This window comes from Echeneis naucrates, chromosome 6, assembly GCF_900963305.1.
Source record: "Echeneis naucrates chromosome 6, fEcheNa1.1, whole genome shotgun sequence".
Taxonomy (NCBI): Eukaryota; Metazoa; Chordata; class Actinopteri; order Carangiformes; family Echeneidae; genus Echeneis; species Echeneis naucrates.
The window spans coordinates 5,481,829-5,500,118 of NC_042516.1; the positions used below are offsets into that span (position 1 = coordinate 5,481,829).

At 38.7% G+C, this 18,290-nt stretch overlaps 1 protein-coding gene across 2 annotated transcripts in view; it reads right to left on the minus strand.

The window, feature by feature from the left end:
* usp45 (ubiquitin specific peptidase 45) overlaps positions 1–18,290 on the minus strand; it is a 33,296-nt gene that overhangs the window by 11,770 nt on the left and 3,236 nt on the right. The window contains exons 6-9 of one of the 2 annotated variants that reach the window (XR_003840874.1): positions 9,086–9,234; positions 7,625–7,720; positions 7,091–7,293; positions 5,150–7,032 (exon numbers count right to left, since the gene is read on the minus strand). Coding sequence is in view for 1 of the 2 variants with exons in the window: in XM_029504930.1 (XP_029360790.1) it covers positions 7,163–7,293; positions 7,625–7,720; positions 9,086–9,234 (376 nt within the window). In the remaining variant the exon portion in view is untranslated. Of the gene's footprint in view, positions 1–5,149; positions 7,033–7,090; positions 7,294–7,624; positions 7,721–9,085; positions 9,235–18,290 lie in introns of those variants that run through there. The other variant, XM_029504930.1, reaches the window with a different exon arrangement.

Genomic DNA, 18,290 nt, shown 5'->3' on the forward strand with positions numbered 1-18,290 from the left:
AAAGAAAAAACAAAAACAAAAACAAAACACATACATTATAGATTAAATGACAACAGTTAACATATTCTGATTGAGGGTGAGTCAATGTATCATATGATTCCTACATCTGGCACCACAGCTGCCAAACAACTAAAACTATCCTCTAATTGCACTTATAAATTATGTGGAGAAAAAAAAAACCAAAAAAAAAAAAACACTTGTTTAAATTAATAAATATGCATGAAGGTACAAAAAAAATAAATAAATAATACAGTGACATAACTAAACACACTATGATCCTTGTTGTGATTGTTTCAATCCACTAAAATGAATAGCCTTTGTTCAAAGGCTGTAAAGCCCAAGTGGCCTGTACATAAGGTAAAAAATTAGTAATTAAAGTACATCTCCACCATGCTCACTGTCAAGTAACTCAGCATTTTGTTAGCATAGCAGTGACAAATGGACATTAATGTCAGAGTCATTTGAGGAGAGGCTGTCCTTGCGTCCGTCCCCTGGCCATCCGTGGTGAAGCAGATGTGAGGACAGATGCCAAGGGCAGATGGGCAGCCAAGGCTAGCGCCTTAGCAACCTGTTGGGCCAAGCCAGCCACATAACCACAGGACAGGTTAGTCCAACAAGCACAACACACACTGAGAGGGCAGATTTCTGGTTAGGGAAGCCATTGTTACAGTGTTGAATATGTTCAGAGGGGGTGCATCAGTACCTTTACTGGTACTTAATGACTGGCAGTCTTCAGGGGTCAGTAATTAGCAGGTTGCCTGTCAAACCAAAGGACTGTTTAGTTTGCCCTTTTAAAGACCTATCATCAATTTATGTCAAATAACGGAAGGTGCTACCTGTCCAATAATGATAAATTAATGTAGGCATATAGTTGTGATATTCATAGATATTTATGTTTTAAATACTTTTATCTTTTTCTGAGTATTTTATATGCATGGGTAAGATGTTTATTTCAGATCAAGTCAAATCTTACACAAAGATTTTAATCAAAAATCTCTAAAATCTTTACAATATGACTTTTGGTGTATTAATTGCATAGCAGATCATTGCATTCATTTGCAATCTTTTTGTTAAAATAATCTGGATGCATAATCCAAATTATCGAAAGAATTTAAGCAACATAAATGGTTAATCTCTTTAAAACAAGATGAAATGTGGCCCAAAATTGGATGTCCAAAGCTGGGGGAAAATGACCACCTGCCCTCAACACAGGTCATAACCAGGAGGTCTGGAGGAGCCCAAAGTCACACCCCCACTCTTCCACACTGGCACGAGCTCAGTCTCTTATGTCCTTCTCGTGCAGACACACGGAGAGAGTTGCACAGAGGGTAGGGATGGTGGGGAGCGCATATGTCATTTATTCGCCAGCTCCAAAATGAACAGCACGTGAAGGAATGTCTCCCTCTTTCTCAGTTATCTATCTAGCCTGCGATCTCACATGAGGAACACACACACACACACACACACTGAGAAATATGAAGCAAACAGAGATGAAATGGTTAACATGGGGGGGAAAAGGGAGAAACAGCATAGCAACATACAGAAAAAATGAAAAGCTTGGTTGGATCAGTGGGAATGAGGAGAGTCTGGAAGCTCATCCCAGTGGAGAGAAGCAGAAGGGCCCTGTAGCATTGCTCACAATCTGGCCAATGCAAACAGCTGCGGTGCTAACACAATTAATAGCCGGATGAGTTAGTACCAGACACAAGACCACACAAGCTCCCCCTAAAAGCGCACGTATAAACAGCACAATGCACCCGCACACTGTTCACGAAATTCACTCACCCAACATGTACTCATCTAGCCATAAAATACAGAACTGTGACACAATAATTTACAATATGCTCATAAAAATGTGTTTTGTACACATATTTGCCTGTGCAAGGGATGTCTGACTGTGCCTAAATATTCATATTGAAAACATCAATAGTAACAAATTAGTGACAGTGTGTCACAAATTTTATGGTTTAAATTAATCCAACATAAAGGCAACATTTAACACAATAACTCAGTGGACCTGATCAACATTTTCATAATGTACCTACAAACCTTACGAATGTGCCATTTTTATTTAACAACACTTAAAACATGTTGAACCACTGATGAATATGATCTGGTTTGAACAAATGAATGGACCAAGTTGGTCCAGGTCTGTTATACTCGAGAAAATGCCATATATTGTGATGGGAAAACCCGAATTTTAAATCCTCAGATCCAGTTGCTGCCAGTATATTTGCTGAGGGTGAGTACTTATGTGTTTGTTATGGCATGTGATTAATATTAGCAACCAGTGATATCAATTATGAGTCACCTGTAGGAGACACGCCAGTAAAATAAATAAATAAAATAGGGGGAATTGGTGACAAAAAGGTTTTTGGTGTCAGGGTAGTAATGTCACCATTTGTGGTAATCGATATAAATGCCACTTAACTTGAAAACTTTTCCTTTTTGTACTGTACAGATATGTACAGTGATTATTATCCCTCCATTTACCTGAAAGGTGTCACATATCCAGGATCTACGATATCTCTTTAATTCTGGCATTGCCTTGGTCCTGAAGTATCACTTCTCAGCACACCCCTTTGTGAGAATGTAGCGGACAAATAAAAAAGGAATCTTTTCAGTGTAAACTGACTATAAATACAAATTGTGACATTGGACATTTGCCTGTCTTTCTGCTACTTTATAATGATACAGTGATATAGTTAAGTAGCCTACTCATCACCATAAATATATAGCATATATATTGTCAGGTGAATAGTTTTATATCAGTTGAAACAAAAAACAACAAAAAAAGAAAGAGAAATTCTGGCTCTTTTTGACATTTGTCATCTGCCAGAGAGTTACAGTTTGTGACAAGTGAATATCAGCATATGCAATGTATGCTTCTGTGTCTTTCTGTGTTTGCCTCTTTTACATTACTGAGAGCCAAAATTAATTTGAGCTTCATCACTTTTAACCAAGACACCAGCTTTAAAAGAGGTTGGCCTCTCCTAAACAATATATTCGCTATCATATTGTGCTCATTTGTTGATGTTTTATTTTCCTTGTTTCAAAAATGAGCAGGTTATCATTGTCAAGCTTCTTAACCAAGGAGAAAGGACACTGCACATTGTAAAGTTAGAATATGGGGACAGCAGATTGGCTCAGCACAAGAGAACAAGCAAATATTTGTATTATTTTTAAACCATCTACGAATATTTGCTTACTTTCTAACCCCTGAAAGAGGTCTTCTGCCAGCCCTGCCTTATTGTGAGTGAATTGTATGGCTGTTCATGTAGGTATGTGTCAGATGCCGGGGGATTAGATGGAATTCATTGTTGTCTTCTGCAATTTCTATCAGGGATATAAGGCTTCTCATTCAGACATATGAGCAAATTTTAAAAAACGAGGGGGGGTGGGTATGTGGACATTAATACACAGCACATGGATAGATAGATAGCCAGGGTACTTTTCATTTCTTTAAATGTAAAAGTTCAGTGGCTGTCCTGAAAATCTAATCAGTCCTTGAGAGAAGCAGCTCTAGATGAATACCTCTGTGTAGATATGCAAGGAGAAAGGTAATAATAACTCCATGCTCTCAGAAAAAAAAAAAAAAAAACTTTATAAAGCTTTACCTTGCCTCCTGGTTCCCCACAGTAATTGAAAAATAGTTTAGCCCTAAATGAAATGCCATTTTTCCTCAGACTGTCTTAGATTAGCAGGCCGGAACTCTCCCTGGCACCAGATATAGAGTGTGGTGCTGACCATCCAACCCACACAAGTTGGCACAGGAGCAAGCACAGACCAGACCACTTCCCCTGGCAGGAGGAGGACAATGGCTCCCTGAGGGGGACTCAGCTGGTTGAGGTCAACTGCACATGAGCAGAGAAACACATATCCCTGCACAAAACTGGGCTCAATAGGGCTCCAGTGTTCAACATAAATACTTAAACTGTCTCTAACCTGGGAAAATGCTTTTGAACCTTTCTTTCAATACCAACATGCTGGGTAAGCCACTGAAAGAGAAATCAAAAGTGCTCTCAGTCCCCATAGGTCAAGGGCAGACCCAACCTTCTTAGAGTGACAAGCACTAGCAGTGACAAGTGAAAATGACAGGCTATATTCACAGAGTGTAGCCATTACCACAAAGGTCACTACAATGGAGGGGGGGTAAAAAAAAAAAAAAAAAAAAAAAAAAATCACAGTAAATAGGAGCTGTTCCTGAGTCTGTCAGTACAGCTCAAAGCTTTAGACTCGACTGTATATGGACAAACATGCTGCATGGAGCAGTCGAAAAGAGAAGCATATAAGACCAGTTCATATTGCAACAGCAATCATGTACCTTTTGTGGATGACAATAAAACGTGCAAGTGAGTAAGACCTTGAAGGTGTAATAAATCTTCATTCCTTCCATGAGCCCAATTTACCAAAAGCTACTTTCATGGAAAAGTTCCTGAGAGCGATCATATTGGGCTGCCCCCCCAATAGTTAAAACAAACAAGAATACAGGGACTGTATCTCAATATCTCTGTATCTGACAGCCTCATGGAAGCAATGTAAATTGGCAGGCTTCATTGAAAAGTCAAGGAGAAAGCCAGCTGCTCAGGTTTCTTTGATTCTGTGAAAAAATTGTACATATAGTATATTCAGACAGTATTCTGATCTCTTCACATTTTTTCACAAGGCTATATTTGTTTCCCTTTATAAACCCACATTCAACGCCCATATTGACAAAGTAAAAAGAACATTTTAAGATTGCACAGTGCTTCTGTGTTAATAATGTTTCATTGCTGACAGTACATAGCATAGCATAGCATAGGAGCAGCCTAAAGACATAAGCAACAGGATTGTGCCTATACAAATGACGTATGTACGAACGGTGCAAACCATTTTTCTGCAACAACACTTTTTCTACACATTTCTAAATAAAACTAGTTTGGAAGAACCAGCAATGAGTCTAGAACTGTCTACCTTGCAAAATTGGGCAATCAGAGGAGAAGGGCCTCGATAGGAGATGTGATGTGAAAATGGCTCTCTGCCAACAGTTACCATCCAGTCTGACAAAATATAATCTTGCATGTTACATCAAGAAGACCAGAGACTGTAATCATTGTCAATCAAAGTCAAAGTTAGCTTTATTGTCAATTCTTTCAATACAAAAAGCTGCTTCAACTATGTCCCAGTCAAAGGATCTAAGGACTATCAATTTTGAGATTTTTATTTTTTTGCCTAAAGCTACAACATTCCAAAATCTGTCTTTTTGAATGTACTATCTATGGAGACAAAAAATCCAAAGGAAATGTATTTTATAAACATATAAAACAAAGAAAAGCAGTCCATACTCAAGTTTCAGAACTGGGACCACAGACTTAACATAACTGTATTTTTTGTACCATTTTCATGTTATTTAACATCTGCAGTTAGTTATGTACATTATTTAATACTATGTTAATACTTTAGCACAGTTTTTAAAGTTATTAAATAAATAACTTAAAGAAAGTCTAGGTCTTGTTGATATTTTTGCTTGTAAGAAGCTTGAAAATGCTTCGCAAAACCACAAAGTCAATCCAATAACCAAGAAATCCAATACAGTGTCAATCTCAATTTTCTGATACATCCCCAGTTAAAACTTTCGATCAAATGCCAACAGTTTGGTACACAACTGTCCTGCTGATTTTTTTTTTTGTCTGCTGGTATCTTTTCCTTCATAATGCTAAAATCTCTCATGAAAACAACTTGAAAAATTTGGAGCTCTTCTGAAGAAGTGAACAAGGTCACACAGAACAAAGCCACCAATGGGAAAAATGCCTGGAAGACACTCAGAAAATTTGTGACTACTATTGACTAGGGTGCTAGAATTTTGAAAGAACAAAGCAATTTTTTGTTGTTGTTAATTAATCAAACAATTTCACTCTACGTCTCTGCAAATGTATCTATTTTTAATAAGGAAATTTTTAAAAATGGCTGAACCACATTTTTTTTTTTCTTTTGTTCTTCATATTTTAGGCTGTTTTTCTTTTTTTTGTAAAGCAGGAAATAAGGTGAAATAATATTCTATAAAAATTTAAAGTTATAGCCAAACACTAGAAGCTAAATTGTGCTGCCATTTTACTAAAGGGTGCTGAGGCTTACAGTTATGTCTCTCTATGCGTGTTAGTTGAAGAGATTAACCAGACTTGAAATTATGTGTATATAAGTGCGTAAAGGTGTGTGCATTGCAATATTTTCTGTCTGAATGCCTGCATGTGTGTTACACACTGTTGTGGTAACAGGTGAGGTACCGCTCACACACACACACACACGGTGTCACTCACACACGGTGTCACACACACACACACGGTGTCACACACACACACGGTGTCACACACACATACACACACACACACACACACACTCACACACACACACACACACAAGGCACGCCCAGTCATCCAACATTAAATGCCCTGGTCATCCACCTGCACTTCTAACTGCCCCCCCTCACTAACAAAGACACACAGTGGGCCCAACCAGCAGTGTGCGATCATCAAACAAGAATCCAGCCAACCAAACATTCACAATGTTCATGAAGGACAGCAAAACAGCTTCACCTAAGCACGGCTGTGTGCCTGCCTGTCACATAGACCTTGCTTTGGATCAAATATGACACAGGTGGCACAGCAGTGTGGCAACTAACAGAAAGAGCTACAAATAACTAGCTGCTGCTGGGCATTTACCAAGTTACAGTGCTTTCAGCATGTTTGGTGCTTAAAGTGCGTGAAAGGCATTCAGCTGGGACCAGGTGCTACCTGGGTCTGGCTGGTTAAAATGGTCACCACTACAGTGAGGGGATGAAAGCAGGTGAAAACTGTGGCTCCTGTGTTATACATTGTTACTGTAATGATGAAAAAGGCAGAACAAACAACTGAAATGACCCTGAGATCAAATATTTCCATACAGATTGAAAAATTTGTGCAATTTTTTGGTAGGCACTCAACAATCTAATCTATGAAAACGGCTGGTTGTTGAAGGTTATATAGTACTTTTTTGCAACTGAAAATACAAAAAATTAAACGTATCTTAAAAAACAAAACACCCGGAAATTCCTGTTTATGTGGAACTGTTTTTAGCCATTTGCAAACTAGAAGAAAAAAAAATTAGTGAAAGAAAGCGTTAAATGGAGTGTGAAGTATTGCCTTACTTCTGGCAGAGCTGACTAAAAAGGATTTTAGGATTGACTGAGCCCTTCCCTGGTTCCTTCATGCTCTGGAGGAAAAGAAACATGGCTGCAGTCAGCGGCTCTGGACTTGGTAGCGTTACCATCAACGGACTCTGGAAGACAAGGAGGCAAATTGGATGTTATAGCAGGAACTGATGAAGTAAACACAATAACAAATCAAGATTGAGATTAAATTTGTTCACTTGTTTTCATACAAGGGGTTTGAAAAATGTGTATAATGTAAGAAACCAGCTCTTACTGAAAGTGGTTCCACTTTTACTTCTTTTGAGATGTGGTACTAAATTAGGATTGCTTTTTAATTTCTGCTGTATATGGAATATATTTGATGATTGTAAGAGATAGTGGACATGATGACTATTAGAACATCGTCTTTTCATTCTTTTGAAATGCAAAGTTCACTTTGAATTAACTCTGAAACTGTACCAGATTGGTCTCAACAGGAGGGCAGATCCTAAGTTTGTAACCTTTCTCCTTCACTTCCTGGATAAGGTCAATGAGCATGTGCGTCTGGGAAAGGTTCTGCAGAGGTAGAATAACATTATTTTCACAGAGTTTAATAACACTTCACTAAACACGTTGAATTGTGCTGGAGAACTGTTATTGTTCAGGTACAGTATGACATTAGATCAACAAAAAACCATTCATAAAATTGTTGGTGTATAAAACTGGTTGTATGTTCTGATATTCCATTTCAGTGAATGAAAAGATGCACAGACTATTTTTTCGAGAAGTAAACAAAAAAAATAGGGAAAAAAAAAAAATAAAAAATCCACAAACAAAAATCCTGAATACTTCAAAGATATTTAAACTATATCCATGCACACATTTGTGGCCAATTCAATGTGGCCAATTAAAATATCCTTGTGAAATGTTATCTCCATTTTAGAAGGATTTAAGGAACTTGTGGTGAGTTCATTACTCTGAAAGAGGCTTTCAAATCTATCTGCAATCTGTGACTATGAAGTGTAGAGAAGATCCTTGGTGAGGAGATGGCCTGAACCAGTCATTGTCCCTTCATGTTACAGAAGCATCTTTTCCTTCCCTTTCAAGGGATATTTGTTTGTCACATCCTGGCAATGAAGACAGTTGCTATGGAAAACACACAATGGAGCTGGCATTGTGAACGCAGACACAGCTCATCCTGTGACAATTATGTGTTTTCACCAGAAAGATTGCAATTTTCAAGGAGACAATACAAATAGACAGGGAGAGGGAGGGAAAAGCATGTAAAGCACGCTCACTCGAATTTCAATCAACAAGGAAGCCCCTGAGGGTGATTAACAAAATGGCAGAAAAAAACAGCTTCATTGTTGAAGAGGCATGTCAGTTTGCAGTCACCATGACACGACCAGAGAAAGACTTGGGAGTCTCTTAAACTGTGTACGGCGAACACAATCTGCACCGACTGAGTACCACTCATGCATAGGCAGGTGAATGTGCGCAAGCCAGCTCTGCATTTACTGCTGCACTGAACATACTTGAAAATAATCTCAAGGCCTAGCCTGATTACAATCACAATCATTGTAAAGATGCAATCCTATTATTTTATGCCTCCACTTTAGAACTGTTGTACATTGTGAAATCATACATATTCACATTCCAGTCTTGTTCAAGAGCAAATCATTAGGTCATCACATGATTTCTTGAGACGAAGTAATAACTGGCAAGTAGGTTATTTTGAGGAGGACACCCACTGTAAACATGCAGTCTAGCTAAATGGTTAAACTGCTGCATGTTTCATCATAAATTATACAAATAATACATTTGCTTATGTTTTGAGTCCTAATTTTTAATGCTTAGTTTCTGCCCTATAATATACTGACAAGATGGAATGTTTAAGTTTGACGAAATATATTATATATATATATATATATATATACTAACCTGCATTACAGCATTGAAGAAGCAGGTGTTACCAAGGTTACTGATGCCTTTCACTGGAACCAAGGTGCTATTGATGGCTGGAGTCTTGCCTCTGGATGGCTCAGTATAATCTGATGGTTCCTCCCGCAGTTTGATGATCTTGGGTGATGCTGCCAGACCACAACCAAAAACCAAAATAGCTCTGTGATGCACAGTAGTAGAAACTCAAAAATCAGGTACATTGGTAAAATGATATGAGATACAGTAGCACACAAGCCTGGCAATTACATAGACATTGTGAGAGTTCAGTGTGTAGACAATCTGACCAAGCGTGTCATCTCTAAACCCCGATTTGGCTATAACTTTAAAGTTATTTTAGTACCAAGTCTTGGCAGCCAAGTTGAAATCTGCAGCTGAAAAGGTGTCTGGCTTCATAATTAGTTTGGATCTGAGAGTGGAAATCAGCCTTGCAGCTGGAAATTGTTCAGCTTCCTTTAAATTGGGATTACACTTAGATAAAAATGTAAAAAAAAAAAAAATAATAATAATAATAATAAAAAAAAAAAAAAAAAGAGGGCTTAGCCTTGAAGCTACACTGGGGCTGGGAGCAGCGTGCTGGGATGGCAGCTGGAAGGAAAGCTGGGTCATTTGGGAAAGCAGATGACAGCTGTAGAAGTTTCCGCTGGTTAGTGTGAGAGGGGTGGGGGCCAGGGTTGGCTCACCATAGCCAGCTGTTCCTCCTGATCACCAATGAAAACTAACCTTAAACATCAACTAAGACACAGATGGTCAAAATCTAATAGTGTCACACAAATAGTCTGTTGGGGACAGACAGGAGTTGGTACTGCAGCTATGCACGCTGATGGTTTGCCAGCAGCTAACATCGAAGCTAAAACCACAATAACCCAACAACAATATTAAATGCTGATAATACGCGAGTTGCTACAGATTAACTAACTAGTGAGGAGCCCTGGAAATGGGTTGCTTTATATGTAAAATGGTACTTGCATTGGGAACACGAAAATGACAGAATGGAAGATGATGGAGGTGGTGTTAATGGTTCAGATGAGGAGATGAATGATAGAAGCTGCTCCTCTAGAAGGTGCAAATTAAGGCAAAGACTATTCAGTCAATGCCACTTTGGAGATGTATCACAGATCCAGAAAAAAAAAATGATTTAACATTATACAAACTCCACAATGGGTAACAAGCTCCATACAGCACAGATATATTATTTACTGGTATCTATAGAAATTTCAAAGCCGGATACAGAGCTGAGCAGAGTTTTTAGGCAGGTGTGACAAAAATGCTGTACAGTAAGAATGCTTTAAAAAATTGAATAATGTAGAGAATCACTTTGATTTCTGAAAGCATTCTTACTTTACAGTATTTTTTCACACATGCCTAAAACTTTTGCACAGTACTGTAGGTCCACAGATTGACATTTAGCTGTATCATTATTTATATGAACACAAGACGTGCAGAAGTAATAAACTCTACTTGATTAATTATCATGTAATTAAATTATTCAGTTAGAATAGCACTCGGCCATACAAAGATAAAAAAAAACAAAACTGTGTTCGATTGCATGAAGTATGAAGAAGAAAAAAGTTCTTAAAATTGTGCAGAGATAATTTACTCCTCTGCATGTATTTTTTGGGACTTCTTATGCCTTTATTTCTGACAGTAAGTGGCAGAGAGGCCAAGAGGCCGAGAGGAAACAGGGAGAGAGAACTTAATGAGCGGCAGCATGGATCCCTTGGCCAGATTTGAACCTGGGTCACTGTGATTACATGGAATATGTGCTAACCACTTGACCACCCAGGCTGCTATAGATTTAACATTTTATATTATTTCTTTTTCGACACAAACCTATGCATATGTGAGCAGTCAGATAGTGAATGGCCGACACGTAGATGTTTTGCTGGTTACTTTTTGACTTGATATTAGCTGACTACTGCGAAGAGATTGGATATTGTCAAGAATGAAGTATTGTGTATGTAGTTGAATACTACACCCACGGGTATAGTATATAAAAATAATCTAAAATGAATGATGTTTCATTTTATCAAATCCAATTTTGTAAATTGACCAATACTATTGAACCAAGTAGGTCTAGATGATGAATCGATTTAACTGCTTCACTTGAATTTGTAGTTTAGTAGAATTTGTTTGGACTGAAAATCACTTTTCCCTTCAATTTCAGCTGCGACGATCCCCTTGGGCTTGTGTAGTTCAGAGTGGGCTGAGCTTGTCATTTTCTGATGTGATTCGCATAAGCATAGTGTTCCACAGTCAGGTTCACCAAGCAAGTCCACTTGGAAAAAAATGATGTGACACTTGGTGAGAAAACACACGATGAGAAATAAGAACTTTTTACATTTCGCCACTTTTACCCAAGGGGGAGATTCTGTCCAAAGCCCATAAGGGAAAATAAAAATAAATAAATAAATAAATAAAAGATTAGCGAACTTAATTGTACATTGTCCCTTGTTGGGATTGGAAAGTGACTGAGTTTCAGCAGCAGTATCTTCATCATGCTTAAACATGCAAATGGAGAGTTTTCACAATAGTAGCCGTTCAATAACAAAATGCCTATATTATTCTTTTAAAAAATTGCAGCAAAGTATGTTATATTTTCACATAAATTGGAATCCAACAATAACAATGAAACTACAACTCTACCTACTCCACCTTTAAGAATGCACTGAACTAAATATCACTGAAGTGATATTGGCAAATACATGCAGAGACTGAAGGCAGTAGCTTCAGTCCAACTAATCCAACTAAAGGCTGGTTAACAAAAAATGTTTGGTCCTTTAGCACTTCACCCATATAAGCCAGTCAAGAGAGCAGGCTAACAGTGAGGTCACTTGTCTGAACTTGCTCATGCTCCAGCTAAGAAAATCCCATTAAACCATTAACCATCATAACAACCTGCACCTTTACTCTTGCTGTCCTTCTCCTCAACGCAAAAATGACCTTGCCTTAGCACATATTAAATTCACCCCACCACTTCTTGTGCACAACACGCTTACTGAAAAAGCCATTCAACCTGCAGCTTCTCCTCTTCAAGGCCAAGGGCATTCACAAGAGTGCCTGTGGTCACAGTCGGTGGAATTTGAACCTTTTTACTCTTAGCCTGGCAACTTGCATTTTATACTTTATCAACTTGTACTCAGACGTGTAACTTTTCCACTCAACAGATGAAGTTTGTGTTCAATTTGCATTGCTTTCTTATATTTAACACTAAGGGGATTTTAAGAGAAGACAGTTCCATGGTTTTGGGACTGAAAAGGTAAGGGCGAGGCTCAGCTTGCTGGGATAACATGCTGTTGTGACGATCCACCCAGTGGTCCTAAATGCATCTGGCCCTCTGTGCAGGCAACATCTGGAGCTCTATTTCCATCTTCAATACAAAGCCATAAGGGAGACTCCATATGTCAACACCCAAAATGCATGTAAAACAAGTGAGGATGTGGAAAGACTGGAGCCCAAATCTTTACAAACAAATTGTGGATTATTGGATTTGGTGTGAGACTGAAGGTGTGAAAAGATGTGGTTGAGCAAGTGTGAACAACTAAGGCAAAGAGAAAATAATGGACAGAGAAAGGGTGCACATATATATATATATATATATATATATATATATATATACACACATATAAATATGAGTTTGTCTACTTGTTATGTGTTTGTGAGCAGAAACCCAAAATCAACAGACTTAATGCTACTTTACCACTGACAGTGGAGCTAAGAGGGAGCAGAGGAATGAGGAAACTAACTGGGCGGAATGGGGATGCCGACGGACACACTCTGCATCTGGGACCATCACCCAAGGTAAACAATGTTCAGGGAGCCATCTGGTTGAGACTAGGGAAATGGGGTAGAGGATGGCAGTGGGGGAGCAGTGGGTGGAGGGAAGGGTTGCAACGAGCACAAGCATATGGAAAAGCAGATTTTTCCCCTCCCTGCAGCAGTCAACGAAGGCAAATGTCAGCATGCACTGCATCCACGCTTGACTGTGCTGCACTCAGCAGCACCACCTGGCCCTCCTTGCTCAGCCACCGAGTATGGGCAGCAGTGACACTGCGGAGCCTTTCCCCAGGGCAGAGGAAAGTATTACGGTGCTCAGGCTCATCCACATGCATGCATGTACACCAACACCTCCTGCAATGCCTGCTCTTTTTCACACAAGAGATACACAAAGAGACTTGGCACTTGTGTACTTTTACAGATAACAGTGCTGGATGAGCTTTAACAAGAAGAAAATTGCTTAGCCGGAATTCCTCATAAAATAGATTGTTCTATCATGCATGCATATGTTTTGCATCTTTCAAGCTGAGGCAAGGCCAGCACCAGACTTCAAGGAAGAAATATAAAGCTCATGAAACAATGCCAAAACAAAAAGAAATCTTATCCAGTGTTACATCAATAATTGCTATTTTCTTAACACCACAAGTGTACTACATCTGATACAATGACATGCTCTAGTCAAAAAGCTGCTGATTGTAAACATGCTTTTATATAACCAAAACAAAAAATAGACCCTGTGAAAATACATTTTCAAGTCATCTGAATGCAGCTCACAATTGAGGTGAGAAAACATCGTATTGTATGGTCATTGGGCCTCATGCCCCCACATTCAGTCATAGTACAGCAGTGTGGAGGGTCAAGGCCAACTCCCTTCATGCAGAGCAGGCAGTCAAGAGGAAGGCCAGGCGACACCAAATGTCTTATTAATTTGCTAATTTGTTGTGACTGCAGGGCATGAAAAGCCTGTTTCCTTGCCATCTGAGGCCAGGAGAACCCAGTGCCATGTTACTTACAGACACACACAAACGCACTCATATAGACAGTTTTTGCTACCCACTATCTGGCCTACTTTCATGTGTGGTGGTGGAAATAGAGACCAAAAAATAAATAAATAAATAAATAAAAGTCACCCTTTATTACATCCATGAAAGCGCTACCAGGGGACAAGCATCTTAGTGACTCCTGACTCAGCCAAACTAAACTCACAGTAAACTAAAGACTACAGTTTCCAAAATCAACAAACGTAGGGAAAATTACCCATGAATAAAATAATTCAAGCGCAGGGCTTCTTAGTAGTGAGATCACTGTAGACATTCTTCACGGAAAAACTAAGCTAAGGAGCAAACTGTCTGACTGCAGAGCCAACGAGCCTTTGTTCAAATTGGATGTAAAGATCCCTGATTTATGCATTTGATAACCTTCCCATTCTGGACACTGAGCAATCAGGGGAAAACAAAACAAAATGTATGTTTGTTCTGAAATCAGAAGCTTTGATTCACATGAACACTGTACTGTAGTAACATTACACTGCATTTCATTAAGCTGGTTAGAGAACCAGACAATTGAACAGTTGGAATAGTTTAGAAGGTTACCATTAAACATTTTCGAGAAAATAATGAAAAGTTTAACTATTATTTGAGGGATTTAATGACTAAGTAACTAACTTTACTGACTATATACTAAGTGTATCTATACCCCTTGGAGTGCAACTTCATAGAAATATGCGCACGCAGCTTGAAAGCAGAAAACCACTGAGCTCTCCTAAAGTCTATGGGAAAACGTCACTTTGCGTAATAACAGGACAGCTAAATGCCTAAGGGCCATTCTGTTGGTCTAATTTAACTAACTGCACAATACATAATAAAGATCTGTGCTGTTTTGGTGCTATTCTGTCAACCCTTTCTGCTGGATTACGATGAAAAGCCTAGATTTAACAGAAAGTCGTTTGTAAAAGGTTATATAACATATGAAACCTATGCTGCCTGAAGTTTTTTTGTGGTGGATGTTAGTAGCTAGCTTGTAGTTAGCCATCAGCTTGCAGTAACTTTTTGAGGTATTCCTTGCTGTCCTTAATGGACAACGAAAGCGTTATGCAAAGAGTGGAGTGTGCATTTTTTCTGTTAAAAAAAAAAAAAAATCACAATCGGCTACATTCATTTTAGAGCAGCAGACCACCATGTTTAAATGAATGGCGCCACTCCTTCCTTTTTTTTTTTTTTCTTGTTCGTTGTTGTTTGTCTGTTTTTGCAAATGCAACACATCTCTACCCCTGCACAGCCCAGCCTGCGGTATTGGGGGGGGGGGGGGTCGACGCCTATTGTAATTAATATTATGTTAATTACTTGCTAGAGTGAGATCTCAAAAGTGACAGCATCAGCGGAGTAGCTGGTCAAAGCCAGACTGAGTTTCATCTTGGAGAATAAGGGCAGCTAGTCATCAGGGGAAAAGGTTGATTTTATTCACAAGATTATTTAAATTTGATTTTCAAAGTTAACGAATTGACATTGTTGATGGCCAACTAGCGTTATGTAACGAGGCTGTAGTTAACTGGGCCTGGTGCATCTACATGCCACAACGTTTTAGTGCTGATTGCATTTTCAGATGAGCTTGTTAAAATATTTGTCTAAGAAGAGAAAGGCTACTGAGGACGAAGATTACGCTAGACAGGTAATAGTAGAGTCGGGAGGAGGGGCTGTATTTATGTTATGGTATGTTAAGTTAAAGGGTTATATTTATTCTATTTTTTTTTTTTTTTATACTTTCAGCCTTTATTTAATCACAGCAAAAAGGCTCTTAAGTATATGTATTTTTTACATGGAATATTTATCTTATAACCAAGAAGACTAAAGAAACAATAAAATATATTCAAATATTAGCCTTTTTAGAATTTAGATGCATAAACCTTTATTTTGGCTAATAAATGGGTTCAATTTAAAAGTAGACAGTCAGGTGTCATGTCATGTCATATTAGCCCCCAACAGGAAAAAAAAAAAAAAACTTGGAGGAAACACTGTTCACTAATTCATTTGTATCTGTTTATATGTATCTGTATATTTAGTGACATTTAAACCTTTCATATTCTGAAAGGGTATTTTTAGCAAGCTCTTCTTGATCTAATCGAAATGTAACTGCCTCCCTTTAATTTCTGCATTATCTCATTTATTAATGTTTTTGAAAAACAACAAAAGTTCAATTTATTAGATATACCAATTGAATGAAAATAGGGTCAGAAATCAAATCTAAGGAATAACAATTCTTGTAAAACAAAGCTAATTTCAAAGATATACCTTTGGCATCACATTTATTTAAGTTGTAAATGTTAAAAAAAAGACAAAGTATAATAATGTGCAAATTATACTAACATCCAATACAGCAGTATAGTGTTCGATAACAATAAGTAACATGAAACAAGAGAGAATTTAGAGTCCAATGAGAGACAAGCTCTGATGTCTATTCAGAACCAACATTTTAATTTGCTCCACAAAGACTCCCCAGCTGTGTTACAAGCTGGAGTCTAGTTCCCTGAGGTCAATTAGCTTTTTACTAGGACCCTGGTCCTTCAGCTGAAGGCCTTGGTGGTGAGAGAGCACAGTAAATCGGCTTTCTTTCTTCTGTGAGCTGTTGTACAAAATTATTATGGATTCTGGAAAAAAAAAAACCTTGCATGAGCCCTTTTGTGCTCGGAGTCTATAGGAAAACAGCACCTTTCTCTGAAAACCTGGCCTTCACACTGAAATGCAATTTCACAAGTTCCGAAAACAGACGACAACCATCTATTTTGCTGCAACAGTGGCCGCCTGCTTTTGTACCCATTTAGTCAACCGGTGTGGAACAATTATGTGGCAAGAAAGGTGACAGGTAATTTAAAGAAGCACAGGCGAAAGCTGTAGTAAGCAACTGTACAGCTCAGATTGTCTTTCTATGATAATGGATCTCTGATTGGCAGCCCCCAAACTAAAGGGCAGATCTACCAGCAGTTGAACACACACATTGCTCATTCACAGTCTGCTAAACTGGCTCAGAGACTTATATAAAAGAATACATAGAGGAATGCTCGATATTGTTCTAAAACAACAACAACAACAACAACAACATACAAGTTACAGGAACAGCCATGTCAAAAGTGTGCACATATCTAAACTTTTTCTCTACATACATCTCTTTCTTTGAGGTCTGATATCATGCAAACCTAACAGGCCTCCTCATAGAAGTTTCTACTAGAAAATGGTATGAGTTTCTCAGATATGTAATATCCTTACAGAGCTACAGAAAAAGCATATTCCCTTGATATAAAACAAAACATTATGTCAAGGCCATAGAAATGTCATCTTCAGCTGATTACTGAAACGTTTAATCATCTGTCATGGCCAGCATACATAAGAAGAGATTTTGTGTATGTGCAACTGTAAATGGATCTGTGTGTGTCCACTGAGAGTTAGTGCACTCCAGCTGTTGGAATCTAGTCGCTCTGACTTGTTGAGGGTCTTGGCTCTCACTAGTGTAGTGCACAGGCCCAGAGGTGGTGAGACATACAACAGCTCAGCAGAGGAAGCAAGGAACAGAAACAGATAGTGATAGAAAGACAAAGACAGAACAGAGGCTGAACCCCACGCAGCTGCTCTTGTTCTTCAGGGAACCCAGCCGGGAAGCATCACTCAAGCGCCTAATTCCCTTAATGTGTGCAATCATGCAACACGCAGGGTGGGGGATTGCTCCAACATATAACTCACAACTCTACAGACATGGCTAAGAGTCTAACGATGGAACAGCCGGACTGGGCCTGAGCCTGGCCTCTGGCCACTTGCGTCTTGGCACCGGGCAAGAGGCTAAACTGAGGCAGCCAGTGAGACTAAAAGTGATGATGCCCACCATCCTGATCAACTACAGCCTGTTTAGAGGCCCCTCAGCATGCCAGAACAAACTAAAGGAAAGAGCAACAGAAGGTTTATGCATATACAGAACGGGGGGTTACTAGATATCTGGTTGACTGACTACGGAAGGGGGGCTCAGGTGGTCTGAGTAAGGTGAAAGACAGCAAAAGCTAGGCTTACTAGGCAGTCAGACATGAGTATGAACACAACCTGCTGCAGCAAATTAACTTTCTCTTAAAAACTTTAATTCTTCTGGTAAGTGAAATAAACTATTTATGTACAAATGCTTTTCGCCAAACAGAAACTGTTAAATTGCACTTTACTGTCAAAGGCATTGTATTCCAATTTTGAGAACCTAATGAAACATGGAAAAGTAGCGCTAAAAACCCTAGTGGAATAATGCAATAGTTATTATGTCTATAAGCAATTATGGATGTTACACTGAGTGGTCAGTCCAGTTAAATCTAAGGATCCAGTCAACCACTGCCACCAGGGGGAGCAGGTGTTCTGCAGTCAATTCCTGATTTAGGTCAAATACT